We start from the raw sequence: 16,407 nt of genomic DNA on the forward strand, positions 1-16,407 counted from the left end.
ACAAAGCCTCCTTACAATTCATTTTGAGAGTACTTTTTAAATGCTGGAAGCTCACTTGTGTGACTGTCTGCAGGCTAACAGCTGGCAGGACACAACCAATCCCTCCTCCGTCACCTCCCCGCCCGGTCCTCCTGGCAGCGTCCACTCCGACACCTCCAACTGATTCGGTGGCTCTCTCTCTCTCTCTCTCTACCGTCACTCCATTCCCACTTTGGTCAACTCTGACAAACAACTTCTGTCTCCATTTGCCACAACTCCATCGTTTCTCAACTAGACAGCCGCACACTGTGCTGGAACACAGGACAGCCGAACATTAGCCGGGAGGGTTTCCCCCTCCCCTTCACAGTTCAACTTCAACTCCAGAAGCTCTGTACCTCCAAATTTATGAGGGATGGAGTCAGCAGATGCTGAGACAAATAGGTAACCTCTTTGCTGTTGAGGACTTTTTGAAAACCACTGACTCAGCTGTGTAGATGATCATGATGTCTGTACATTATGTGTATATGCACGTTAACTTCACACAATAATCACACAGCTTGTCCATGTGCTGTTGACCTCCGCACTCAACCCTTTGCTTTGGAAAACTGTGTGTGATTGCCTGTATCTCTTGAAGCCTTGGCATTTGACAGCCAAACTGTTGTTACGGATCACCAGGGAGCTCTGCTCACCTTGCTCGTACCAAAGTGCTGCCCCTGTAGTTGTCAACACATCTGTTCCTCCCAGAATACCCTCTGCCAACACAAGATACCGTTGTATCTTCTGGTCCTTTATAGCTTGATGTTTCATTCTGTCGGAGATTTCAGAGTGAAGAAATGCACAACCGTGCGTGCACGCTCCCCCTCCGCAACTCGCAACTTTTCTGTCTTCTCCATGTTGACATTAACAATGTGTCAAGCACAAAAGTTCGCATCCTTGTTATGGGTGTCACTACCTGTAAAAGGGAAGTCGGGGGGATCACTGTTCTAAATCAGGCTGGACTGGCGATAATAGGGCTGGTGAGAAGCAGAGGAAAGGGCAGAGAGGAGAATATCTTTGGCTGAGGGGATGTAACTAATGGCCCTTTTTGTTGCTAACCAATAGAGGGTGCTGGTAGATGGCTTGTAGACCTAACTTCTTGCTTTCTGTCCTTTAGTTTGATTGTAGGCTATTTTCTAATGCTGTTTCACCAAGAATGCACCAGCCACCACCAAAAATTAGCTCAATAAAGCATCTAAATGACATGAGGTTGAAATATTGTGGGGCAGTGATGTGTTGTTGGGACAAACATGACGAATTTAGTAACGTGACTGTCTTCCATGCATGTAGGACTTCTAGGCGTGATATTTTTGCTTTCATTTAACCTGAGTTTTTAGCTTTGTTTTTTAATTAACAAAAAAAAAAAAAAGAAAAATAAAGGGTAAAATTATTACAGTCAGACCAAAAAGGAAAAAGTGCATCATGTATTGCTATGATGTGTGTGTCTCCGTGTGGGCGTGTGCATACAGTGTTCTACGGATGTCTTAGTCAAACTGTCAGGTGCCCTCTGTCCTTGTAAGCGTTACAGAGACTGTGCTTCCACCAGCGAACGACACACACGAGGTGGGGTTGAACTGAGATCTCCTCACTGTCCTGAAACATGTAAGCTTGTGAGCCCAAGGCAACACACTACAACCTTCTGTTGTACCAAAACCAAAAATACCACATTCAGTAATGTAATAATGCTACTCTGTGTCTCTAAAGTTGGTGCGCAGCCACTTCTTCAGTTTGAGGAGAAGAGGGAATTATATTTGTGTGTGTCTCTCTGTGTGGTGTTGTCATGCCTCGAGGTTTTTTTTGTTTTTGGTTTGTTTTTTTTTTTTTTTGTTTTGTTTTTTGGCAGGGGGTGGGGGTGGGCTTCACAGTAAGGTTGTTGGAGTGAGGACCGTCGCGTCACATGTATAATTTGATTTTGTGCACCTGTTTCAACGATCCCTTCCTTTCATAAGTTCTGGTAAAACCATAACGACATTGTTTTTTTCTTTCTACGGCCGATTGGGCAAGGGCTTCTCTCTCCTCTGTTACCAAAAAAAAAAAAAAGAGGCAGCACTGGGTGTAGTCAAACTCTTTAACCTGTCTAGGAAAAGAATTGTTTTATTTTTCATTCTTTTGGACGTTTTATACATACCTATGTTAATTATAAAGCATTTGCATTTTGATAGTAAGGTAAAGCCTTATGAAGATTTATGTGTCAGTCCAGACTTTGTCGAACAATGTTACAGAACAAAATTTAAGCTTGTAAGCTGGTCAAATGTGATATCCTACATGTAATTACTTGTTTTGTTACTCATCGCAGTTCATACGACTGTATTTTATGAATAATGTTATCGCCACACCAAATTATCACCCCCTTCCCTCTTTTTCTACCTGTTGTAATGGATGTCACTGTACAGTTTGTGTAATGTTTCAGTATTTGTTTCTTTTATAAATTTTGATGTTTGGTTGAGACACCAATTTTATTTGGCCTTTGTTTCACAGGATTCACTATAACTCTGTATTGTTTTTGAATATTATTTAGGTATTTTGTTACATAACCGGGTGGCAATATAAGGTTTACAGATTGGCTATTTGGTGCTGTGGGAGGAGAATTGGCATATGGGTTTTCTCGTTGACTTTCTGCATTATTTGAATACTGTATGAATGTGATTGTTCCTCATCAGATATCCTCCTTTTCCATTCCGCAGTTTTGTTTTTTATTTTATTTTACAGCAACCTTAATGTTCAAGGCCACTTTTGATCTACAGATCAATCTGTTAAATTGACTGGCAACATAGATTAAAACTGTTTTAACAGTTGGATTCAAGTGGAGCTGTAAATACATCAGCCCAGTCTGACAAAGTAGAAAATGCAAGGGTTATTATTGGACTGTGACTTCCAATATTTCAATTGTTTAAATCTTGTTTGGAGACTTGTTCAGTTGACTAAATGACTTCCACAGCACTGAGTGGCTTCTTAAACCCTTTTTGATTTCTTTAATTTTGATTAGTATATTTGTATCTCCCCTCTTTCCCTTGTATTTACCCCGCTCTACCTCTGTCTTTCCATTTCTCTTGTATATAACCCCCACTGTTTTCAGACTTGTCAGTCTGTATGAACTCCTTTTATACCTCAACTTTAGAATTGTTCTAGAAAGAGTAAAACAAAGGAAGAATGACAAATTGTAGTGTTCTTATTAGAAAATTAATAAAATGATTTAGTGTGATTTTTTTTTTTTTCAGTATTTGATTTCAGATATTAGGAGTGTTTCATTTCATAATTTGTCACAAACGCTCTTGTGATAGTCAAATGTAATAAAAGAAGAGATTGCACCAATGTGATGGTTAATACCTGAATCTTATATGCAACTTGAAACAACACCCAGTCTCGCAGAGACTGAGGAAAAACATTTCGAGAAAACACCGCATGTATCCAACATGCACACAAGAAGCGAGTAGATCTAATGGTTGTATTCGGATCCACAAATGCCAACGCGACAAAACCAGTTCTGTTTCAGTTCAGTAAAAGTCAGAATCGTTTCCTTGTTTTCATTTCAGTCTTCAAAACCCCATCGACCATTTGTCTTCTTTAATGCTCATTTCTTCAGGCATACGGGCAGCATTTTCTTTTGATGTCTGGACAAAGGCAGAGCTTTCCTGTTGAAAAAGACAAATTATTAAATATGTCAGGATCCAATGCACATAAAGGATTTTGCTTTTTTTTCCCAAATCCATGAATTGCGTGGACTCCGTGTAGCACAACAAAATGTTTTATGAAATTTAGATGTATTTGTGCCAATGCCACTCAGACAGGTAGGAATTAAACATATTAAACAACACATATTTTTAATTCATCTAAAAATGGGAATTTCTTCACAGGTTTCCAAAGTTTAAAAACAACCAACACCATTAAAAAAAAGATACCAGTGACCACTTATTTGGGTTGTAAAACAATAATGATTATTTATAAACAATTTACTTTATACCTATATTGCACTTTTCTTTTAAATTAACACTGAGTAACACAAGACAAAAAATAAATACATTCATTCATTCATTCATTTCAAAATGGATATAATTGTCATGGGTATGTTAAACAGTAAAATGAATAGGACTAAATCCATTCAATCAATGATGTATAAATGCTACTTTTTATCTTGGGTGACAATTATTCTGGGAATAAGCAATTTTAAATTCATCTTGTATCTGGATATCATGGCTAGACACCCTTTCGGAAACCCTTGAATTAAGTGATGGAGCCGATCGTATCACATTCATTCAAATGCAATCTTTAGCAAGTTCAGACAGTTTCTGATGCCTCTTGTACGAGAAAACTAATCTGAAATTTGTTCCTGCGCCGAAGACGAAAAACAAGAACATTCAGTCTGACTCCGAGGATCAGATAGCAGGTCGAGGTATAAACAGCAGAGAACATTGTCCCCTCCTATACACATCTGCCGGTTAATCTACACCTGTAATGATAAACGGAGCAGACTTTGGGGAAGAAAAATGTGCAACCTATCATACTTCTGAACAATAAACAGAACCCTCTATAGGTGCATGTACCTCTGCCAGGGGGGATTCGGCCTCCCCCGGGGAGTCCCTCCTCATCGGGTCGTTGCTCTTCTGACACAGGCAGCACAGGATCCACTTGAACGTCCTTCGCATCTCGGCGTCCCGCAGGGAATAAATGATTGGATTGACCAAGGAATTGCACTCTGCAATAATCAAGCAGAACTTCTCGTAGGTGTTGGCATGGCTGGATTTGCCCAGAAGCCCGTCCAGTAAGAGGATGACGAGGCCCGGCGTCCAGCAGATCACAAAAGCACCTGCGGCGAGACAGGTGAAACAGTTGTTAGCGACAAACTCAAGGTAATAATGACACGAATGGCCTCAAAGTGCAGCCGTATTGACTGGCATTTGTACGTTGTTGGCCATTGTCTTATGCACTTAACTTAAAGTGGATCATAAACAATAAGTCCTGGGTCACGTCTACTTTTGACATGGGATTCCGCACAGCCTTTTAACAATAAGTGCTGCTCTGTAATCTGACTGATGCAAGAGAGGGGGTGGAAAAAAAGGTTTGTGTTAAAGTGGGAGGCTGCTTTTGCAAGAAACATGACATTGTGTTATTGCTTTCGGACTCTTTCTGGAATTTCTAGTCGCCACCAACATTTAGTGCATATCGCATAGATGAATACTTCAACGGTGAGTCACTGCAGGGAATTTGCCACGGAGAAACAAGCAAACCAGTGAGCTACTGAAGAATAGCATGTTTTAGTCATTGTTGTTGAGTAAAACTCAAAGCGAAAGCCAAATGTGCACAGTTAAACCAAAAGGTGACCTCTTACTTGTTCGTGAGAAAATTAAGTGCAGTTACTGGTAGGAGATTATAATCTAAATTGAATATCGGTCAAGCAGCAGTATCGATAATCCGTGGGTGGCAAATTGTCATATTGGGTTGTAAAGTCATTCTCCAGTGCATAGTATTTATGATAAAAACGTCCACAAAGCAAGAATCTGCGAAACTTGACCGAATAAGTTGACGTAGTTGCGCTGCATCTTAACTCACAAAGATCTTACCCAAGGAAAAAGGGCGCAGCTTCAGTGAAGAGAAGCCACCCACACGTTCATTGACTTATGTTAAACAGGACTACAAACTGTATCAGTTTGAGGTGTATTTTGTGTGAGTTGAAGTATTCTAAATGTGAGACTTGAATGAATAATTTCCTTTCCTTTAGTCACAATAAGCAGCTGTCAATCAAACAAGTATTGTTCTTGAAAGGCTAATTGCTTTTGTTTGACTCAGCTGAACTAGAATTATCATTTTGAGAATTGGCATTATCGTGTTGGTACTTTTGCAGAACTATGAAAAAATATTCATTTCACATTACTGAGACAACTGGTAGGACAGGTGTCTGGCTCACTCCTGCACGCACAGAGAGGAGATTATATTATTTCTGCAGGACGGGCACCGTGGCAACTAGGCCAATTTTCCCCGAAATCGGTTCATTTCTTTGAAACTCGTGACTTTGAATGGTCACACTAATTGATGAGAATTGACTCATCTGCTATCCCGGCTCTGCCCTCTCAATTCATCTGACAAAAAATAAAATTTGACACCCGACAAATTTGACCTTTGATTTACAGTTATGTCTAGTACGGAGTTGCAGACTCACCCAGAACTAATGAAATGGTTTTCATCAGGTTGACCACGGTCTGCCTGTGCAGCAGATCGTTGGTATGCTGGGACACATCGTGACTCAGGCATCTCACATGGAAGAAGATGCGCACGTACATGGCCACCATGATGAAGAAAGTGAGCAGATTGAGAATCGCCCAGAAAACAAGGAAGCGGCGGCTGTAGAGGGGAGCGACCGTGGAGCAATCGTCCAGGTCGCACTCGCAGTTCCAAATGGTGGAAGGTACCAGTCCCATCAGAATACTCACGGCCCAGATGCAGACTATGAGGAGCACCACGCGCCGCTTGGTCATCTTGCTGTGCAGCTGCATGGTGATGATGGTCTGATGGCGCTCCACGGCCACGGCCAGGAGGTTGGCCACCGAGGCCGTGAGGCTGATGTCGATCAGAGCCCCGCGGATGTACCACTGCTCCTTCGTGAGCATCTGGGTCCACGGCCCCGTGTTCAACATCAGGTTGGCGTAGGCCACGCCCGCGAACAGGTCGGCCGCCGCCATGTTGCCCAGGAGGTAGTAGATGGGAAAATGGAAAAGCCGGTTTTTAAAGATGGCCACCATCACCATCAGGTTGGCCAGAACCACGATCAGACACACGGTCAAGCCGAGTCCGATCACCACGTAGTCCCGAGTCGTCCACACCACGTTGATCTTCTTCCCGACCAAATTGTAGAAGAAGGTGACGTTGTGGCCGTGCTCGCAGGTGTTCCAGGTATTTCCCTCCGAGGCCATAACTGCAAAAGGAGAAACACACGGGCGGCGCAAACCTTTCAAGAAGCACCCACATGTAATGTGCTTTGTCACTTACTCCGTTGAAATAACCCACACGTGCACTTCTTCTATTAATCCCCTTGATTAAAAGTGGCAGAGTTGTACATGCAGTTTTCTCAACAACAAAAAAAATAGAAGTGTATTATACATATGCTGATGCTACTAAATAGGCAAATAAAATTTCAATTACTCATTAAAAAAAAAAAATCTGTAGCTACACATTTGTTCAAAACAAACTGAATATAAACATCCAAGAATGGTTAGGTGCCTTGAATATATACAAATACGTTTGAAACAAATAATAAAAATTACAGTGTTAAAGACTAGATATGCACTAATATTGTAGTGTACCTTGAGAAAAAAAAAGAGAATCTGTGATGAAATCTCGCAGTTCAACCATTTCCTAATGAAGTTTTTGATATAGAACAAATGTAAATATGCACATAGAGGAATCTATTTTAGTTTTCATTTAATTAAGTATTAAGAATTGAAAAGTACTTCGTGTTTAACAGCTTGCTGAAACCAAGATATCCCACCTGCTTGGTACCAGTTTAAAAAAGAATTTCTTTCTTTTTTTTTTTAAATGAAATAAAAAGAGAACAAAAAAATAAATAAAAAATAAATAAAACTCACCGCCAGTTTCAAGGCCTCCATCCAGGTGGATCCGGTGTCAAAGTGCCGGCCATCCGGTGAACAAACGGCTGGTGTCCGTGCGTGTGTCGGGCGCGGAGACACTTTCTATGGATACAGATTGTTTTTTCCCGGCAGCTGCAGGACCCGACGGACAGGTAACGAGGCGTTCACGGACAGCAAAAAAAATCGGAATTAAGATTAACACTTGAGTTTGTTTGTTTGTTTGTTTTTTTTTAAAATTCCCCCCTGCTTTTTAAACGTACCAGAGATCTACAATAACATCAAAAAAAAAAAAAAAGAATAAAGGTTAAAGTATATACAATAAATTGAACGGTTATAGAGCCTTGAACAAATTAAACTGAACGGTTCAAGTTTCGATTTGGATTTGCTCCTCCCCGTCTTTTTTTTTTTTTTTTTTTTTAATTACTAGAATTTATATTTTCTATGTTAACTTTGGTGTTTTTCTTTGCTTTTGCTGAGTTTCCATTCTTCCATCCAGACACACACATTTTTTTTTTTTGTAAAAGCTCACCTGTTAAAACTAGCAGACCATCAAGGCGTCAGCAGGGAGTTACAAGAAGTGACATGAATTTTGAAAAGACTGTGTGTAATTTAAAACTTACAGTTACGTAACTGTTTAGTTGTTTGCGAAACTCAGATTTCATTGTCGCATCTTAAATATTTGTGGCTTTCAGACCTGCCGCTCCTTTCCTCTCCAAATGTTTGTCACAGGTGCGATGAGCTTTGTAATGATAATGAAGCGACACCTAAACAGGAAGTCATTAGTCAGGGAGGGGGAAGTGATATCAGTGTCACTTAGAATTTGCTTTGAAAAAAATGTTTTGAATCAACATCCATGACCTGGTTGAGACATATTGTTCCTTGGAAGAGTCCACTTTCCATTTTTTAATCATGATTTCTTTCCGTTGTAGATAAAGTTCCATATAACTTGTCCCGTTCACGCCCTTTGATTCCAGTAAATGAGAGTAAACACATAGTGTTATGATAAGGGACAAACAGAGCAAAGGGTCCGATTCCTCGGGTTAAGCATAAGTCTGTCCTTGCATGAGGAAGAAACGCACTCAAACTGACTTTAAGACAGCCAAAAAAAATACAAGAAACCGAACAAAAGCCATTAATGAAGGTCTACAACTAGACAAGAACTCTCAGAATCTGAATGATCATTGAAGCATTAGTTGGTTCTACATGATGGGAGATGGAGGGCGTAGGGGGGGGGGTCATCCCAAAATAACTTGGTTCATATTGCATCCGACTGTTAGTCCTTTTCAAATAACCAGAATCTAGTAACTTATTAACTCTGGTCACGGATGGCTGGTTTCTCTGCATCTTTTCAAGTTGGTCTCTGCCTGAGAGCCGGAGGTTACTGATTTCTATGGAACCGACGGGTCAGCGGTTTGCATCTTGCAAAATCGTGAGGTTGTATAATTGCACAATCTACCGACTGTCTGCCTCACCATCTGACGATTTGAATAGTCTCGTCCGTCCTTCTTTTGAACGTGAGGGGGGGCTCGCTCGTGCCCAAATATTGGCTTAAAACTTTCCGTGGCACAATATTTGGCAGCGGCCTGCTCCCAAGACGTTTTCACTCGAGCCGCGACAATCCAGCTCTGCGGTCCGCAGGGTTCCTGAAAGAGCTCTGAACCCGCCGGCAAATTTTTGCCTTTTTGAATCACCGTTTTGACCAGAATGTCATGCTTGATGTTACTAGATGTCGGCTTGAAGAACAAGAAGAGCCTGATGACGCAGAACATGACTGCCCTTCGGGAAGCCACGGCCAGCTCAGGAATGACACCTGTTTGTCTGCTGGCAGGTTTATGGTAATCTGCTTGCTATCTGTTGAAGACAGCAGTTTTGTGTTGTTTTTTTTATTTTTAGTCCTAATGTGTGATTTAATCATCAGCTCCAGGCCAATATTTCGTAATGAAGTGGTTGTGCTAATTTTCCCTGATTTATTATGTATTGAAAAAAAAATCTTCAAGACTCAATTAAGATGTATATCAAAGAATAAAGACAAAAGAAAGTAACTGAATGTTCATTATGCTCAAAGCCAATTAGAAACCTTCATCAATGCATTGCAAACAAGCAGAACTGAAGTATGAGTTCATGACTACATCTCAAACATTTGGGGACATAAGGTCGGCCACTCCCCGTCGCTCTCATTGTTTGCTGCAGGTGAGCGGCTGGCTGCCTGGCAGGTATCTGGAGCAACTCCTATCCAGGAAGTATTAGATGATTTCCATGAAACTATCTTCTTTTCTTTTTTTTTTCCTTTCGTTTGCTGCTTTCTCAGCTCGCCACAGCAAATAACCATCCATCTAGCCATATTCTCTGTGTCTCAAACTCTTCCATATAACCCTATTCCCTGTAACCGAAACCCCCTTTATTACCGTTCTTATCATTATTATTCTCATATCTCTTCTATTTAATTTCTTAACATTTGCCATGTAGATCAATTCATTCATGTCAGTGCCGTTGGCAGCGCAATCAGAGCAATTGTCTACTTATATTTTAAAATCATTCATTACAAGTCGAAGTATATAATGATTTCTTACTTAATCAAATAAAACCAAAAAGGCGACGCAGTCGAAGAATACGGAGTCATTGTTGCCCCCTAGTGGTCACAATGGTGAACTGCAGCGCTACTTGATCTATTAACTGATTGATTGATTGTCATCAGTGACACTAATCCTGTGTCCTGTGTTAACTTTTCATTGAAGTGCCCCTATCTGAAGTATCACTCCAATACTGCCAAAGCAGGTGATCTAACATTATTAACTAAAAAAAGATAAGAATCATCTATGAGAAATATAAGATAGTGAATAATGTACATATTTTTATGTCGACACAACGTAAGCATAGCAAGGGGACTAATAGGACTTGTTTTTTTTTGTCATTAGAACATAACTCGTTTCTCGTTCAAGATTTTAATTCACTGAGAATGATACAAGTTGTCATATATATATATATATAAATGTGTATATATACAAAAAAACAATATACTACGCATATATACATATATACGTATATATTCACATATATATAAACACATATATATATGTATATAAATGTATTTATACACACACATATATATACAGGTATGTATATATATATATATATCTGTGTGTGTATATAAATATATATATATTTGTGTATATATAGGTATATATATATGTGTGTGTATATATATATACACCTATATATGTATATGTATATAAACATATATATTGTGTATATGCATGTGTATATATATACATTGATACATACATATATATGTGTGTATGTAGATATGTATATATATATATGTGTGTGTGTATATTATTTTATTATATATACATATTGTATTTTATATAGGTAGATATGTATGCATGTATATATAATGTATATATACATATATGTGTGTGTATGTACATATATGTGTGTGTGAATTTTTTTATGATATATACATATTGTATTTTATATAAATGCATATATATGTATATATATGCATTATATATAGATATTGTATTCTATATAAATATTTGTATAATATGTATGTATATTGTGTGTAACATTATATATAATGTTACATATGTATATTACATGCCTTTTTTGCTAATTTAGTTTTTTTGAATTATTGTTGATCATCAACGACTCTAACACGTGTCCGTTTCAGTGGTGAACCGGTGGGAGCTGCAGGTAAAATGTACCAAGCAAACATTTACAAGGATCATAAATAAAGTAAAAGAAAAATAAATTACTGAAACATGTGACAGCAGTGCGATGTTTTCGCACATAATTAAATAAAAAACAACTAAATAGAATACTCTAAAATTCCATGTCAGAAAGGAAAGCCGGTGTCTTTACTGGTTAATTTATTTTGCAATGTTAACGTTACACGAAGACATCGCTTCTTAATGTCCTTCACAAGCATAATCGATAAGTTGATTGCGGAACCAAATTAGAAAGGTGAACCAATAATTCCCCAATACTCTATAAGTCCGTCAGCTCGAACAGGAAAAAAAAATAGTTTGACCACCATTACTTATTAATAAGAATTGCAGGACTATAAACAGTGTCTAATGCACTGACCGGGATTTATGAAACGTCCTTTTCGATGGTGATTGATGGGTTAATATTTATTTGTAAGTAATATTGATACGATTACAAATCAGTTTGTATTTCAGCAGACCTTTTATTTCACCGCTAGGTGGCAGTGAAACATCATTCCATTGAGCCTAACTGTAACTTTTAAAAATACAATATTAAGTGCATATGTGTTGTATTGTAAATATCACTTAAGTAAAGACCACATTATATGCTTATTTCATTTTGATCATTTACATATTTTTCTTCATCAATATTTTGGGCCCACATTGCTTTAACTCAATTTTTTTTTTCCAGATCACAAAATTGCATAAAAAAGTGAGTACATTCAACTAACGTTCAGCCAGTGTTCATTGATTCAATAAATCACTATTCAAGTGATTATTAAGCCATTGTTGCAGTCTGTTACTAACGCCAGTGGGAGAAAGTTCAATAAAAGTGCAGGATAAGTGTAAGATAATTGATGGGTATTTATGACTTGTAATAGCTAAAGTAGTGAGATGGATTCAAGTTGGTCCTAAAACATCGACATTTACAAGTGGGAGAATATTAATTCACTTATTGATTTTAACTAATGACATGATATTCTGATTTTCTGTTATGGGCAAAACTGAAATTGTTTAGTTCTTTGCTTCAATAATGTGACGTTAGGAAGGTATCCATTGATACCAAAGCACAAGGTGTCAAGGATAGATCCCATTTGTAATTCATCAAGTCACAATAATCCTAAAAAGAATTGTAAAAACTGAATCCCCCATGTGAAAGGCAGAGCCACAAGGATCTACTGTGAGAAATAAAGACTGAAAATAGTGGGACTTTTTGTTTATTTTTTTAATTTTCTATAAAAGAGATGAGTTTATTCAATGATCATAACAGACTGAATCAGAGACCTCGAAAGACCACTCACATACCAAACAATAATCGAGGAAATTGTTTGAACAAAACCTCCAAAACTGAACATATGTAACACAAAATAAAATACCTGAATAAAGCAAACTCTGGGCTGAGCTGCGAGTCAGCACATTCTCTGTAGAACACATGGCACAACAGTTATTGTGAAAAGGAAAAAAGCTAAGAAGGAATGAATGTTTTTTTTTTTTTGTTTTTGTTTTACCCTTTCAAAGCCAGTCTAGTGATAAAAATGATATAGTCATATATGGTGGACTTCATAGAAATTAAAAAGGTGACTTAAGCACAAAACAAGTTATCCTGAAGTACTGTTCATCTGTTTATTCTTCTCTTCCGTAGTTATTTATCTGCACTGGGGAACAAGCCTCCCTGCACCACACACTTAAAAACAAAACAGTCACACAGCCATCCAAATGTACACAATCACACCCACAGACCCGACTCACACTAGTGTGGCGACGCTGAAACATTATCTATCTAAAATCTGCTGATTGAACATAATGAGAAAGTAGTTGTCAGATGTGTACACTCATTGAAGTCCAGCTAAAACTAAATTTAAAACCCGAATATTGACAACGGGTAAAATATAAAACGCTGTCTTATCCTTTTTTAATTATTGTTCTTTTTTTTTTTTTTTTTTTTACACAAACTCTTTCTGAAGACCCCCCCCCCCTCCCACCCATTCGAATATTACACTACTCGATTCTGTTGTTCTCCTCTCTAGCCCTCCCTCCCAGTGTAATATAGCCAACGAGAATTGCAATACAATACAGGCACTGGAGAAAAAAAACACCGTAAGAGACGTGCTTAGACAGATGCTTTCAGATTTCAAGCCATCGTTCGCCCAACCAAAGTCTCCAAGAACAGAATAACTCACATCCACTATTATCGAACAAGAACAAAGATAAAAAAATCAAAGTTTTTTTCAGTTTCTTACCTTGTTTGTCTTTTTATTTTGTATTGTGTGCCCTCAGTGAATTCGAAGACTTGAAGCAATTAGATGGGATGCAAAACGACTACGCATGAGCTCTTTTCATTCATTTTTCTAAACCTGATTCAAGTAACAGCTCTAAAGAGGATATTTGTCTTGTTTCCCTGATTGACCCTTCCCGCCTCAAACACCCTGGCTATCTATCAAAGCGTTCAGGAGAGACTGAGCCAAACAAGAGCTGACAAGAGTGAGAAAGATAGATAGAGAGAGAGAGAGAGAGAGAGAGAGAGAGAGAGAGAGAGAGAGAGAGAGAGAGAGAGAGAGAGAGAGAGAGAGAGAGAGAGAGAGAGAGAGAGAGAGAGAGAGAGAGAGAGAGAGAGAGAGAGAGAGAGAGAGAGAGAGAGAGAGGGAGGGAGAGAGAGAGGGAGAGAAAGAGCATGGGGCCTTTTCATCTTTTCATTCCTGTACCAATCCAGTAGTGTGGCTGCTATGAACACACCGTTGTTATGAGCATTTCCAACGTTACGTCTCAAAGTGTAATACAAATAATGGTGCAACATTGGTAGTGAAATAAAATTAGAAGTAAAGCTCAGAAACGATGGACTGTCCCAATCTTCTGCTGACAGTTGGAGCTTTACATGAGAAATACAAGGCAGGATGAAAGCTTCAACTATCTTTGATAAATACTTGCTGGAACTATGATAATGCATATATTTTGTTTTTTTTTCCTTTAGCTACCTACAATGTTTTTAGGACAATAACTTGAGAATAAAAGATAATGGGTTGTTTGGCATAGACGTGGTGGAGTGTATTGATGTGAAGATTCAAAGACTCGAAGAGGGGAAGAAAAAAAAGATCCAAAATAAACAGTTATTGTAGTATAAGAAAATACTTCTTTACAGTAGATACTAGATGATGAAAAAGGTCTGCACTGCTCCTACTCCTGGCTGTAAATGTTACTGGTTTGTCCATGTGTGCAGGCCACAGAACATAATGGTCTTTTTAGGAAAGAGGTGTAAGGCAAACTGTACCTTCTCTGTTGAGAAATATACATGATTTACAGTGTGGAAGTTGCCACCCCCCCTCAACCATTACGTGTGTTCACTTACAACAAACAAAAACATAACGACATAAAAGACCAGTCTTCTTGATCACTCCACATCTGGCAGTGTCAAAACACTTCTGCGCAGTCTGTCAGTAAATCTTCAGAGCATTTTCAAAGTTTCTGGGATCGCTTTACTCCTCCAATTATTGTGCCGCCACACACTGAGAGAATAAAGTGTGACGAAGGCATCTGTGCCAACATGGGTCCTCGCTCCGGTCGAGATATCACGCAGGCCAAGTCTATTTCCCAGGAAATGATATCCTCAGCGATGAGACGATCCCCATGGGTTGAGTGTGTGTTTCGGTCCACGAGGGCAAAGCTAGCAGTGACCGCTGGTCCGATGTTTGTATCCGTCAGTGAAGGCCTGTCACTTCCACATAGTCCTTGTCCCTCAGCGATCTTTCTTAAAACAAAATGTAATTCCTCCAAGGTTTTTTTTTTTTGTCTTTTCTTCGTCTTTTTTTTTTTTTTTTTGCAGTTACGTTTCAGTTGCTTCTTCTTTCAAAACAGATTCTCCTCAAAGATAGCCATTAAGTCACTTTGGAAATTCATGTCAATCGTTGCTGCCATCTGTGGAGAGAAATCAAAGTGTTTTTGTCAAGAACTATAATTTTAGGAAATGCTTCTGAAAAATACCTCCAGCACTAACCAATGTGAACTTGATATGTTGATATTTTTGACTGAACTAGTTTTTTTCCATTACAAAAGTCAACCGCTTTAAATCACAAAATTAGGGAGTGCTAATAATTCTTGTCGAAATCTTGATGTGGCAACTGAGCCCTTAAAGGCTACGCATTGAAGATGAGAGGTGAAACTTTCTAAAGGGAAGACATCCCCTTCTCAGTTGCCAAGAAAAGATTTCGACAAGAATTAACCGTGACCCGGATGACCGAGGACCTCCATCAAGAGTGCTAGTAGTGATCATCTCACCGCTTCTCGCCTCCTACGCTCCTGCTCCCGGCGCCGCGCTAACTCCCTCTGTTGGTCAAGGGGGTTCTGTATGGTGGGCTGAGGTGGTGTTGGGGGCTGCGGAGGTTGCTGTATGGCAGCCGGCTGAGGCTCTTGCTGCTGTTGCGTTTGCTGCTGCTGCTGCTGCTGCTGCTGCTGCTGCTGCTGCTGCTGCTGCGAAGGGGCTTGAATGTGCTGCTGCTCCAGACGCCTGCGAGGTTCCTCGTGCACCCGTCTGCTTGGCTCCATGACATCATCTTCATCCCGACCTCTGGGAAACATACAGGATGATAATTCAAACTTTGTGATCTAAATTTCCCGCTCGGCATCATGGCACATGTGGTGCCATCCTGGAGAATGCAGAGAGCTATATATAAAACTAAAAGGGAAAATCGTATGAATTATGCAGCAGAAGAGTCAGCTTAGCCATGCTTGTGGAATTGTAAATCCACACCGTAAATGTGTAATATTACTTGCGTGTGAGCTGATGCCAGTGGCATGTAACTGAAAGCAACACTGACCCACAAACACTTCAAACAAATTTCGAACAAACCAAATTCCTTTTGGTCGTTTCAAATTCAGACCCTAAATCACCTGGGTAAATGGGACATCTGGGAAAAATCTGACAAGTTGAACCCATCAGCAATTATCTCAGCATAAATATTTTTGTTTCACAATTTAGGGGATGTATTACACAATCAGTTAGTCTGTGGTGTCCCATTCTTATAAGGCAGAAGAAACCGATACATTTGCAGATAACTAAACAAACTGAAATTAATTGAATATAGTGTTGAGGTTTGGTCTCCTATTTATTGTGT

General features: G+C 39.2%; 3 protein-coding genes across 12 annotated transcripts in view; 1 reads left to right on the forward strand and 2 right to left on the reverse strand.

Annotated features, from left to right (window-relative positions):
* The window catches only part of pbx4 (pre-B-cell leukemia transcription factor 4), a 34,021-nt gene extending 30,694 nt beyond the window's left edge, over positions 1 to 3,327 (forward strand). For all 4 annotated transcript variants that reach the window (XM_086175841.1, XM_086175840.1, XM_086175843.1 and 1 more), the window contains one exon: positions 74 to 3,327. In XM_086175841.1, coding sequence (XP_086031967.1) covers positions 74 to 163 — 90 coding nt within the window. In that variant the 3' untranslated portion in view covers positions 164 to 3,327. The remainder of the gene's footprint in view (positions 1 to 73) is intronic.
* A 4-nt stretch (positions 3,328 to 3,331) lies between these two features.
* On the reverse strand, positions 3,332 to 8,219 carry lpar2a (lysophosphatidic acid receptor 2a). 2 transcript variants are annotated; one of them, XM_086175845.1, is made up of 5 exons: positions 8,125 to 8,219; positions 7,593 to 7,727; positions 6,170 to 6,922; positions 4,557 to 4,819; positions 3,332 to 3,647 (listed from the first exon to the last, which is right to left on the reverse strand). In XM_086175845.1, the coding sequence occupies exons 3-5, from the start codon at positions 6,918 to 6,920 to the stop codon at positions 3,552 to 3,554; spliced, it is 1,110 nt and encodes a 369-aa protein (XP_086031971.1). In that variant the 5' UTR covers positions 6,921 to 6,922; positions 7,593 to 7,727; positions 8,125 to 8,219; the 3' UTR covers positions 3,332 to 3,551. The 2 variants fall into 2 exon arrangements, with proteins under 2 accessions (XP_086031971.1, XP_086031970.1); XM_086175844.1 differs by lacking the exon at positions 8,125 to 8,219 and having other exon boundaries at positions 7,593 to 7,860.
* A 5,762-nt stretch (positions 8,220 to 13,981) lies between these two features.
* The window catches only part of brd4 (bromodomain containing 4), a 28,961-nt gene continuing 26,535 nt past the window's right edge, over positions 13,982 to 16,407 (reverse strand). For 3 of the 6 annotated variants that reach the window (XM_086175468.1, XM_086175466.1, XM_086175470.1), the window contains exons 18-19: positions 15,572 to 15,860; positions 13,982 to 15,211 (exon numbers count right to left, since the gene is read on the reverse strand). In XM_086175468.1, coding sequence (XP_086031594.1) covers positions 15,143 to 15,211; positions 15,572 to 15,860 — 358 coding nt within the window. In that variant the 3' untranslated portion in view covers positions 13,982 to 15,142. The remainder of the gene's footprint in view (positions 15,212 to 15,571; positions 15,861 to 16,407) is intronic. The other 3 variants (XM_086175469.1, XM_086175467.1, XM_086175471.1) reach the window with 1 other exon arrangement.

This window comes from Fistularia commersonii, chromosome 28 (assembly GCF_037954325.1).
Source record: "Fistularia commersonii isolate RoL2024-O1a breed Wild chromosome 28, RoL_Fcom_v1.0, whole genome shotgun sequence".
Classification (NCBI taxonomy): Eukaryota; Metazoa; Chordata; class Actinopteri; order Syngnathiformes; family Fistulariidae; genus Fistularia; species Fistularia commersonii.

Bases quoted from the DNA above. Each gene is read 5' to 3' on its own strand.
- lpar2a (XM_086175845.1), bottom strand. From the start codon at position 6,920: ATGGCCTCGGAGGGAAATACCTGGAACACCTGCGAGCACGGCCACAAC. The intron at 4,820-6,169 runs GTGAGTCTGCAA...GTCTCGCCGCAG, and splicing joins AACCATTTCATTAGTTCTGG to GTGCTTTTGTGATCTGCTGG. The intron at 3,648-4,556 runs GTACATGCACCT...CTTTTTCAACAG, and splicing joins CCGAATCCCCCCTGGCAGAG to GAAAGCTCTGCCTTTGTCCA.